We start from the raw sequence: 12,686 nt of genomic DNA, 5'->3' as shown, positions 1-12,686 counted from the left end.
TCGATGGTTGTGCCACATATGTTTTGAAGTTCTACTGAACTGGTCTTTATTGCATCTTGGATTTATAGATGTCAAAGCCTCAATGTCATCAGTGGAGATGCTCTGATTGTGCTCACACATTGTATGCCTGAAGGAAGGAGTAGGCCATTCAACCCATTGAACCTGTTCTTCCATTTTGTTAGCCATGGTAGCTCTTTAATTTTTTAATCACAATTTCCTGCAATTTCTCCATATTCATAACATTGAGTAACTCTGTATCTATGAACTCCTGGAGCAGTGCATTGTACATTCTCACAACCCTTTATGAGAAGATTTTTATCCTGGATTCACTTATAATCGGCTTAACTCTAATTTTATTATTATGTCCCTTTGTCCTGGAATCTCCTACTAAAGGAAAGAGTCATTCCCCAACCATCTTGTCAAATCCCTTCATTATTTTAAATACCTCAATCAAATCACCTCTTGGCCTCTTCATCTCTGAGGAATAAAGTGGGTTTATCGGGTCTCACATCATAGCGAAGTGATATCATTCCCGGTATCATCCTGGTGAATCATCACTGGACCAAACCCTTCCTAAGGTGGGAGGCCAAAAACTGAAAACCGTGCTCCAAACTAGAGCTCTGAATTACATCCTTGCTTTTATATTCTGTACAACTTGTGATGAAGCATAGTGATTCATTAGACTTTTAAACCACTTTTTGCAATGTATGCACTCAGTTTAATTGTTTTATACACCTGGACCCGAAGATCTTTAGCATCCCACCCCGTTTATGCGTTTTGAGATATGGTGGCCCTTACATGGAGTGGACACAGGTCAGAAAATTGTCTGCCAAACCTTGAGCACCCGATTCACAAGGCACCCGATCTTATGATTTAAGGCTGAGTAACAAAATCACACTCCCAGCATGTGGGACCTCATTAAAATATGCAGATTCCATTATTAAAAGTTTTTACCCTGAGTTTTATGAATGTTACCGAGGCTCCGCCAACAGTGCGAGCTTCACCCATAAAAAACAAGCTTACAGGAGTCCCGAGGAGCTCGTGCATTGAAACGTGGGGGAGTGGAGTGCGAGGGCGGGGGGAGGGGGTGGGGGTGAATGGGTGCTGTGGCTATACGTCTATATTCCGTTGGCTGATTTTGCTTCATGCATTTTTTGTGTTTTCGGGTAATCCTCCATTTATGAGCTTTGGTACATTTTCTCATCCCATATTTTGCTAAATTATTTTTGTTTGTCCCTGGTTTTGATGTGAAACTTTACAAAGATATACCTTTAAGGGTTCTAAGCAAGCTGCACAATTGAAATGAAGAAGAGTAGTTTATGATAAGCAAACAAATGCAGCATGTATTTTGGTCACATCTATCACTGTCCTGGGACCTGTACATGGACGTGTCAAAGGAATCCTCATTTCACCAACTCCACTTCACAAGTTAGGCTGCTACACAATAACCTGCACAGAACATCTAGATCAGGAACGGCTCTTCCCATAGGAGTAAAGGTTTCCACATCAGGAAGCTTTCATGCCACCATATCCTTCTAAGCCACCCAGGAGACGTCCATCACAGTACTTGCAACAGGGAAGTGACAACCACTATGTTTGCAAGAGACAACACCTTCATTACTCTTCCTGTGGATGGAGGCATCGGTTGGACAGGGTACAGAGTTTTCTTTAGGTGACAGGGTTTACTAGAGTCGATGGAGTCACACATGGAACCTGTTTAGACATCAAGGCTCTTTATGACTTAATGACTTTCAAGAAGAAAGGATAAAAGATCACAAAAACACAACAGTATCAAAATGCGAAGTAGTACAGTTTGGATAGAAGAATGTCAGATGGGAATGGAAGTCCGAACTTCCATGTTAATGTTCAAATGGTTTCTGACCATAAATACATCTCAATGCACTTTATTATGCAGCATTCCATGGTGCCTGTACTATTTGAAGGTGAAGAAACACTGGTGATGGCTCTCAGGAGACTAGGACTATCCTCTGCAACTGTCGTTACTGGCTTTATTGAGGAAGCTCCTAACAACAGAGGACTTGGATACCTCAGCATTTGTTTGCTGTTCCTTGTCTGTTACCTCCATCTTCAAACTAAGTGTGCCATGCAGCTTAGGCACAAAATACTAGGAGCATAATTGTGCACAATGCTCAAAATATACCTCCCTGGGGTGCAAAAGTTCCCAACTTAAATTTGTGTCATAGTTGATGGGGCCCACAAGAAATGCCAACAAAACTGAGAAATACACTTACTTTCACATTGGTCCTGATACCAGAATACTTCTTTCTCATTTTGAGCAAGGTACACAGTAATTGGATGGTTGCATTGACGTAGTTGAAACCTCCCTGCATGCAGGTGAACCTGTTCACTGGCCCAGCTGAACTCTATCTTTGCCAGGATCGAATAGTTCGGACTTTCATTCCCATCTGACATTCTTCCATCCAAAATGTACTACCTCACATTTTGGTACTGTTATGTTTTTGTGATCTTTTATCCTTTCTCTCTATATATTTTTGGGTTCTGTATTTCAAGCTACTTTCATAGGTGAGCCCTTATTGCCTACATCCTCAGGATTATTTTACTTAAACTGACATCCAGATAAAATTTATAGCACCCAGATAATAAACAGGAAACCTTATATTATTAGATTATTTTGGATAAAGGTTCTATGCCATGTCTCCACACGACCCTATTTGTTTTTGGAAGCAGTGGAGTAACATTACACCAGACCTTGTTTTGCGCTATGACTGTCAAACAAATTTATTGAACACTAATAAAACAAGCAGAGGCACAACATTTATATTTAGAGTAGTTGTTGCAGTGTGATAATCCATCAAAAATAGAAAATAAATGTTCACAACTCTATTGCTAAAGTTATGACTTTAATTACTTTTTTGCAAAGTTGTTTCTTTTTAATCTTTTTCCCATCAACTATGGACATTTTCTGGCTTATTCTCTTCAGGGGTACTCGTCAGACACTCTCTCCTTGAAGACTCCAGATCAAGTTCATTGGTTTGAAAAAAGGCAGACTCATAAGTAACCCAGAAACAGTAAGCTGAGTTTTGTGAATTTAAATAACCGTCTGTGTGTTTCAAAAAGCTACCAGTGAGACACTTACTTAAGCAAATCATACAGCATGTTTGTATTTGAATAGGGTAACTTAGCTCCTCCCTCAAGCAAACTAATCATTGCAACAATGTACTGAGTTAAATCGGGGTATAATCTTGGAATTAAACTATTTTTAACTCCTTATGTACCACAACAAAATTAATGAATCCAATACCAAGTTAAATCTTGGACAAGAATGAAGCATTTTTGTCACTGTTATGTTAAACTTCATCTGCCATTAATCCACACACACTGTTTTTCACAGTTCACTATAGTTCAGTATTATAAATAAACTTGAATATTCTCCCATATACTCCCAAATGCACATCTTTTACTTAGAACAAAAAGCTGGAGATGAAGCACAGGTCCCTGGAGATCACTTGTCACTCACTGCTAATCTGAGAATGTTCTTTTTGCCCCATGAGGTCTCCATGACCTTGAGATGCTGCTGATGCTGCATTCTGGTCTGCAGAGCCAGCAACTCTTGCTATATAATGCTGCCCAAACTGACTAATAAAATCTGCAATCTTATCTAGATAGGCTTACATCATCTCTGCAATGACACAAGTTCACCATTTCCTGCTCGTGAAGGGTCCTCCATTTATCAGTGGTCCCATGAGGTCTGAGTCACAAAGCAACCCACAGGTCCTGTAGCCATGCTGGACCTCTGTTCAGCAGTAGCCAGCTGTGTCTTCCAGGTTCCCTTCTTCATCCATCATCAGTAACTCAGCCTACGTTCCTTCCTCAAACTCACTAAACCCCTCTGAAGTATCTGGAGTTTGCTTCAAGTTAGGTGAGTAATGCAGAGTGCTGTGGTGATTGTGATGTTGCTGAGGGACCAGGTTGATTTTACAAGGTTTCTGGTCTTTCTGTAAAGAAGAAGATGTCTCAGGGTGAGCAAATATGCATTGTTCTGCATATTATTGTTGTAATGATTGTAGACGCTATAATTTGTGCAGAAACACAAACACTACTTTAAGCTGATGAGAGTCAAAACCTTTCGCACAGTGAATGTATATAATTATCTTTGCATAAACCTGGAGAATTGTTGTTTCCATAAGATTCAGCATCTCCCAGGCCTTGCAGGACCTCACAGCTTATCATCTCCATTATAGCCTCCTCATAGCAGGCAAGGAATTGAGATGCCCTAGGCAACCACCATTGTCCTGCTGGCAGCTCCTGAAGGCTGTTGTCTTCTGTAACTAAAGATCAGGTTGCATTGCATGAGAAGATATTTTGCTGAGACAGGGAAAGAACTCACAACAGTGTGTACATTGATCAATGTATAGACAGGATGACAAATGCGTAATCTGGGCAGAGAGCCTCACTCACTGGAAGCACAGATCTGTGTGATTTTATGTCCATCAATTTTAAATGGCTGGAATTTTAAATAATTCAAACTAATGGACAGAAAATCACAGGGAGAGTGTCCATGATTCCTAATATGTGCTGCTGATGGGCATTTCTCCCAGCCTGGATAGCACATCAATACAATTGGCTTCATATTGCTCAGTAGAATAAAATGCCAAGTACTTTAGAAAAGCAAAGTGAGGTACTGTACTTTAAGATTTCCATGTCATATGTGCATAAGAATATTACTGAACAATCTTTATCAGCTGCTATAATTAGCCATATCCATTTATAGGAATGTAAGATAACTGACCATCAGACCCATATATAGTAGTAAAAGAAAATTAGCAATAATTGCATTGCTTACTTTGGCACCTTTCTTCAAATTGGGCATCTTCTTCTGCAGATCATTTCAGATGTGGTGTGGGGTGAATACCACATTAATTCCTGAATGAATTTCTCCCACCTCTGCTGGACCTTTTTCTGATTTATAACTTGCCATTCTGAACTGTAGAGGACATTTCAGCTTTCTTTGATGCCTGTCTACTGAAGGACCTCTTCAGAGATGGAGGTCCTTCTGTATCTTACTCCCTCCATCATCACTCCGATTTGCACGTTAGGTAGTGAGGTTGATGCACTGAGCATTATTTAGTGTTCACATGTCTATTGGTGGAGTGAATACATGCCTCAGCACACTGCAGGTACATTTTGATTTGCTTCTCAGTTGTATGTTAGTTGTAACATGTCCATATTCTAAACTGCACACTGGGCTGATTTCTACAGTACCCATTACTGGCTGTGAGACTCCCCGACGGCAGAGCATACTGGGAAAATCAACCCTACTGAGTAAACTTGTGTGTTTCTGTGAGTGCGCTAAAAAGGGAGAGAAATAAACTTTCATTTAGCTCACAGTAAATGCACTAAGGAGTTGAATTTCAGCAGCGGTTCGCCCCATTGTCCACCATAATTTTGTCAGAAGATACCCAGAAACTCCAGAGAAATAGTCTAAGCGTTTATGTTGTCTCTCTGGGGCTTCCACAGGTCTTCGGCCATGTGACGTGGAGGATTGAGGGAAACGCAGCAGATATTCAACCCCTAAGAGAATATTATACCTCATAGGGAGAAGAATTGCTCTGGGCGCTACACGTAGTGACATCGTAAACATGTTCTTTTCAAATGTATTTACAATGTTGCCACACAGCGATCTTCCCCACTGGTGCGACAGATTAGAAGGAATTTGTACATGCGATGCATGGATTGGGTTTGCTCATCAGTGACATCTCTCACCTCAATGAGCCCAACCCTCCCTCCCTCTACAATAACAATATCCATACACGTTTATGCATTCGGTTAATTGGTGGAAGCACCCAGTAGAATCAAAATCACTTTACTACAGAAACAACTTCTTGGAACATGTGTATTTTTTAGCTATAAATGAGGACATATCAGAAGTAATTTCACAAAATCACACTCCTGGTCCGGAGCCTTGTCCCTTGGCTGCACATCTCAGAAATTTGGGTGCATGCTTCCCATTACTGGGCTGGATGATAATGGGAGGTATGCACCTGAATTCCTGACATGCAACCATTGGAGAGTCAGGGACCACCCTGGGAGTGTGATTTTTTTTTAATGAACCCTATCATGATTATTCCAATCTCTTATTTTGCTTGTAATACTGTATCCTGAGTCATGAGCAGAGGAACAAAAATTTGCTCAAAAGAATGATGGTTGTGGGGGACAAAATTACACTTTTTATTTCTGATTTTTTGTGACTCTTTTGGCAGATAAAAGTGTTGTGGTTTTACCCTTTTTTAAATATCAGGATTTCTTTTTCTTTTCCTAATTTCTGTCCTTTATTTCTCCTTTACATTCCTTCTGTTCTGTTAAAACCTCATTTCCTTTTCATTGGCCCTCTCATTGATTTATATTAATTTTTGTTTGCTTTAATTTCAAGCTCACTTGTTAGTTTGTTTAATCTCCTCCATTTCTTAATTCTTATTTTTAATTTTGTTTATTTATCTTTTCCCCATTAACATATTTTTAGACCTTGCTCTATTATATTTCCATGACTTTTCACGCACACTGGCTCAGAATTTCCTTAGAGGTGCTGCCGTTCTGTCACCGTAACTTTACCAGGAATGTGGTGGGAATAGGGTTTCCTGTAAAGTTACAGTGGCAGCAGCTCTGAGGAAAGTCCCAGCCATTATGTTATAATACAAGCTGTATTTGAAGGTGTGTCGAGAGGATATCATTCCAACATTTCTTCCTTTTCTATCATTAAACACTGGGAAGAGCATCCTGGTAGCACCGCCTGTGGGCCAGAACAAGACAGCACAATGCAATTGTGCAAGAATAATCACAGTTACAAATAGCTCTGATGATGCAGTTAGTTAGCTTGAAGAAGTGACACCAGTCCCCTCAGAATGTAGATGTGATGGAGCAAGTGGTGGTGGCAGAGGGGGAGCAGGAACCTCCTGGTCAGGATGCCGACATGGCAGATATCAATGACCCTCTGTATTTGCTGCAATGTGATGAAATTGGGCAGCCATGTCATATTCCTGTTGCTCTTCAGTGGGAAAGGAGATAAAAAGTGCTGGCAATACATGAACAATAAATCAGTCACTTTTCTGATACATGTGTGGCCATCACATTAGATGATGTGGTCGTGTGCCTGCCATTTGCATTGCTGTGTCTCTGTTCTAGGTTGGATGCAGGTGCCTTTGCAGCAGATGGTAAAGCTCTGAACTCGGTTCCCTGCTGGAGGTTGTAGAGGCAGTTATCCATGGTTATTGGCAGTAACTGTGCCAAGACCTGCGATAATGGTTGGTGATATAATGACAGGTGTGACCAGCGTACCGATCTTCCTGGCCTGCCTTCTTTCATCTTGTACCACTTCAACTATGAAATACTGTATTTGGAATATTGTATTTGGAATTCATCCAAACTAACACCATCATTAACTTTACCTTTACTTGCTGCACAGCAGTTTTTACCTTGATGCCTTACGAGCTCCCATGAAAAGTTGATATTGGAAGAAATCCTTTTCATGTACAATTTTCATTTCTTCTCATGCTGCAAAATCCTGTAAATGCTTCACTTCAGTGATTTGCAGATGATTTAACGAGCAATAGTGAGCAATTTTTTAGTGGGCATTTTAAAACCTTATTATAATGAGCACAGAGAAATTGCTTCCTGTCAACAAAAACTTATTTCTTATTGTCACTGAAGGTAATTTTCACCTTCACTGCTTGGATGGTAAACTGGCAGAGCAGATCACCCACCTGTTATAGAACCTGCCCAGCTTTTAATTCCATTGTGGAAATGTAAATCGGGTGGGCTCTATAACAGGTGGGCAATCTGCTGTGCCAGTTTATGGCCAAAGTGATAGAGGTGAAAATGACTCCCACTCCTTTCATCCCTTTTTTCCATTATAAATTTTTGGCCTGCAGTTTCCTCTGCACTTGCACCCCAGTACACTTGTAAACCAGGCTCAAACCCCGAAGGTGAAAAGTTACCTCAATTCTGCTCTGCCTGAGGTGCATGAATGATGGTGAAATGAGTTGAAACTTTTAATTTTAACACTCAAAGAAGAAATATACTGATGTGGGTTTGGCACTTCCTTGGGACCCGATTGTTTTCGTTGATTTACGCCCATTAACATCCAGTTTAAGTTCGGGCGTATTCTAATGGGATTGGGGGGGTGCTTGGATGCAAATTGACATCTGTAAAATTGGCACAATTTCAGGCGTAACTTCCGGGTTGCACTCAAGGAAGAAAGTCGAGGTCCCTATGTCTACAATTACAGTGAAAACCACTTAAGTGAACTTGTCACCCTGTAATTTTTCTTAAGCTTCTAACAGTTTCTGGTTAGTTTTTTTTTTCAAATTATTTGATTAAATTTTAGAGGAAAAATATAAAAACTTTATCCAGGTAAAGTTTATATCAAAAGTGTGTATATCTGTGCATCTGTGTGTGAAAAGGAGCGAGAGAGAGAGAAAATGATAGTGTACTGATTACATACTTGTAGCTTTTATGTTCTGTTCTATAAACTTTAGAAAATGCATTAAGCTGAGAGAGATGAAGAGAGAAAAAGTCAGAAGCCACAGAAATGCACAGGGCCATTTATGTTGGGGTTGAACCATAGAGGTGGGACTTTAGCCCATTGATCACCTGCAGTGCTGACCCCATCATCAAACATAGGATCAGCTCCTTTAAATACACAGTGGCATTTCTTTAGCTCAGCTCCTGTGTAACATGGGATTAATTTGCTGGGGTGAGAGGTTTGGGGGGTGGTGGGGGGGAGATGTAAAATGCTGGTGCAGCCTTAAAATAACGAAAAATGGCTGAAGATTAAAAATGGCAGAATGCTGGGACCAAGTACAATAGTGAACCTTATGCAAGACTGAGTGTTCATTGTGTGTCTCAGCTTCATGGGAACCTGTGAAAATACCTCACCTTACAACTGGTCCTGGACTAGACAGGCCTCCAGATTAGACAGAACCCCCTCATCAGCTTTCAGACACTGGGGGTCAGGATACAGTCTTCAGGCTCCTCCCTCTCAGGGTTTTCAGGATCTGATAGAAGCCATTAGACTATCCACCCCGCTGTTCAGGAGACAAACAGATCCAGGGCCCAGTATAATGTCGATAGCTGGAGCGGACCTGCATGGAACTATTCCTCAGGACAGCTGCACATGCCAGGTATCCAGCCTATCCCCTCAGAACACCATGCAACTAGCACACAGGAGGCAATGGCAGGCTGCCCAGGCAGATGATCAAAGGTGCAGCCAGAAGCAGCTCTGTCCAGGACTAAGTCACCTTGAGAAGAGGATCACCTCAGTCCTATGAGCCTTTTGTATCACAGTAGGAGCGAACCAACTCTCACAATACTAGGTTGCACCCTGGAGAAACACTAGAATAGGAGAAAGAAGGGCGTGTTTAGTCACTCAGGGGAAGCACGGTGCAAGGAAGGAGTCGGATGGCTTATGTTCATTTTTGTTGTGCTTATAGTAAGAGAGTAGGTCCTCTTATTTCATCCTTACTCGTGGAGATTATAGTCATTCAGGAAAATGGAGATTATAAAGACTGGCATGGTCATGAAGGGCCAAAGAGGTCTAATATAATGTGTGAAGTTCTAGGATGGGTACTGCATTGAAGGAATTGGAGTTTATATTGAAGAAAAAGGAGAAGGAGTAATAGTAGTGTTTACAAAGGGAGATTGTTAAACTGTTGAGAATACTTCACTGAGACATTGAGTTACATAACAACATAAGAACATAAGAAATAGGAGCAGGAGTAGGCCAATCGGCCCCTCGAGCCTGCTCCGCCATTCAATAAGATCATGGCTGATCTGATCCTAACCTCAAATCTAAATTCATGTCCAATTTCCTGCCCGCTCCCCGTAACCCCTAATTCCCTTTACTTCTTGGAAACTGTCTATTTCTGTTTTAAATTTATTTAATGATGTAGCTTCCACAGCTTCCTGGGGCAGCAAATTCCACAGACCTACCACCCTCTGAGTGAAGAAGTTTCTCCTCATCTCAGTTTTGAAAGAGCAGCCCCTTATTCTAAGATTATGCCCCCTAGTTCTAGTTTCACCCATCCTTGGGAACATCCTTACCGCATCCACCCGATCAAGCCCCTTCACAATCTTATATGTTTCAATAAGATCGCCTCTCATTCTTCTGAACTCCAATGAGTGGAGTCCTAATCTACTCAACCTCTCCTCATATGTCCACCCCCTCATCCCCGGGATTAACCGAGTGAACCTTCTTTGTACTGCCTCGAGAGCAAGTATGTCTTTTCTTAAGTATGGAGACCAAAACTGTATGCAGTATTCCAGGTGCGGTCTCACCAATACTTTATATAACTGCAGCAATACCTCCCTGTTTTTATATTCTATCCCCCTAGCAATAAACGCCAACATTCTGTTGGCCTTCTTGATCACCTGCTGCACCTGCATACTAACTTTTTGATTTTCTTGCACTAGGACCCCCAGATCCCTTTGTACTGCAGTACTTTCCAGTTGCTCGCCATTAAGATAATAACTTGCTCTCCGATTTTTCCTGCCATAGTGCATAACCTCACATTTTCCAATATTGTATTGCATCTGCCAAATCTGATTCTCCTTACAGTCATCACCGAGAAGTCCTCTAAGCGACAGTCCTCCTGATGCTCTACTCCAAGATCTTCTGCCTCCAAAGCAGCTGTGGTAACCTCCCCAGGGATCTTCATGGCCAAGCCATTTTGGACTGCAAAGTTGTGCAGGGCACAGCAGGCTACCATGATGCAGGATTCATGCTCAGGTGCATTTTGCAGAACCCCTCCTGATCTATCGAGAAAGTGAAAGCTCCTATTTAAGATCCCTATAGTTGCAGAAGCCATGCCTGGTCCTCAGCTGTTGTTCTTGCTACTCACAGAAGGGTTATTATCCATGGCAGGAGGTTGTACACTTTGTCACCCACAACTTATCTGGTTATTTTAGATTCTTCCTTGAAGAGATCAGGGAGGGCAGTCCCAGCCAGGACAAAAGTGTCAAGGCAACTACCAGAAATTCTCTTTACGGTGGTAATTGTTAAAATAATCCTGCAGTGCGTTAAAAACTTACTAACACATATGTAGAATGATGTTGCACTGGCTCGTTGCCAATGGTTTATTTAGAGAAACCAGATTGCTACTTTTATCTTCTTACTCACCAATTGCTGGCATGTTAGAAAGAGCCACAAACTGGGGGCGGTGCACAAGCCTGATGTCGAAAGTTGCCTTCATAGCAGGTTCATCGAAGCAGGGGAAAGCTGTTCGGGCAAAAGTTGCTTCCATCTGCGATACAACCAAAGTTCTGATTGGGGGAAAAACATACAACTTATTATTGCTCCTCTCACTTAAGGCCAAAAGAGCATGTGTGGAAGTAGAGAGCCATTCAGGCTATGGATCATGTTCCTTCCAACAAACCATTTAAAGGCCCCAAAAATCAGTGGGCTGCGATCTTGGAGGTTATGCCAGGATGGAGCCCACCAGTGTCCCCAGCATTGACCCTGCCAGAGCATGAGGTATAGCAGGAGGGCACCACATTTTCATGAGGCTAGCGGGTGCCCACAGCCCTGTGGCCGCATCTTGGGCACCTGCTGGTCCAAAGCTACTTGAAGCTTCTCTGCCTGGTGACCATTGGGTGGTGGCTGCCCAGGTCTTGATACACCTCGAGACCCAAATATTCCTCCCCTCGCCCCCTTGTCTACTAAAACTAAGAATGAAAAATATCCACCTTCATAAGTCCAGACGATTGTCCTGGACAGTGTTACATTTGAAGGAAAGGGTTAACTGTGTCCCTTTTAAACCATGATGTGGAGATGCTGGTGATGGACTGGGGTTGACAATTGTAAACAATTTTACAACACCAAGTTATAGTCCAACAATTCCTTTTAAACCAGTACATTTGAAATCTACAAACACAGCAACTGCCAGAATTTGAAAAGCTTTTATAACAACTGCAGGAATACGAAGAGCTTTCAAAAGTTTCTAACAGGTCTTTGACTTGTAAAAAAACAATTGATCAGAAAAAGACCACAAAAGGCAATTGGAGACACCACGGCTATAAACTAAGTTTGTGTATCGATAAAAGAAGCCCTCCACATTCTAATTGCCCAAGAATAGAATTTGCACACAGATAAGAGAGACTGACAGTGGTCTGAGATAATGGCACATGGTTTTTACTGAGGTACGTCAAAGAGACCTAATAATGAATGAAAGCCTCATTACAGGGGTATTAATTGGATAAATAAATGACAGTTTCCCCCAATCCAAAAACAATATAAAAAGAAGACCTCATGGCAAAAACAGGCACTGCAGTCAAAGAATGTCTGATTAGAGGAAGGACATCTAACAATGTAGACGAACAATCAAGCTTGAAAAAAACTCTGCTTACAAGAAGGACGTCCGAGCGAACAACAACAACAACAACAACAACAACAACAACTTGCATTTATATCGCACCTTTAACGTAGTACAATGTCCCAAGGCGCTTCAAAAGAGCGTTATCAAATAAAATTTCATACCGAGCCACATAACGAGGTATTAGGTCAGAACATCAAAAGTTTGGTCAAAGAGATAGGTTTTAAGGAGTGCCTTAAAGGGGGAGAGAGAGGTAGAGAGGTGGAGAGGTTTAGGGAGGGAATTCCAGAGCTTAGGGTCTAGGCAGTTGAAGGCAGAGCCACCAATGGTGGAGCGATTAAA

General features: G+C 41.6%; 1 protein-coding gene across 1 annotated transcript in view; it reads right to left on the bottom strand.

Moving 5' to 3' along the window:
• LOC137320958 (aminopeptidase N-like) overlaps positions 1-12,686 on the bottom strand; it is a 127,176-nt gene that overhangs the window by 98,308 nt on the left and 16,182 nt on the right. The window contains exon 2 of the mRNA XM_067982988.1: positions 11,153-11,295. Within this exon, the coding sequence (XP_067839089.1) occupies positions 11,153-11,295 (143 nt within the window). The remainder of the gene's footprint in view (positions 1-11,152; positions 11,296-12,686) is intronic.

Source organism: Heptranchias perlo, chromosome 4 (assembly GCF_035084215.1).
Source record: "Heptranchias perlo isolate sHepPer1 chromosome 4, sHepPer1.hap1, whole genome shotgun sequence".
NCBI classification, from domain to species: Eukaryota; Metazoa; Chordata; class Chondrichthyes; order Hexanchiformes; family Hexanchidae; genus Heptranchias; species Heptranchias perlo.
This window is presented reverse-complemented; position numbering and strand designations above follow the sequence as displayed.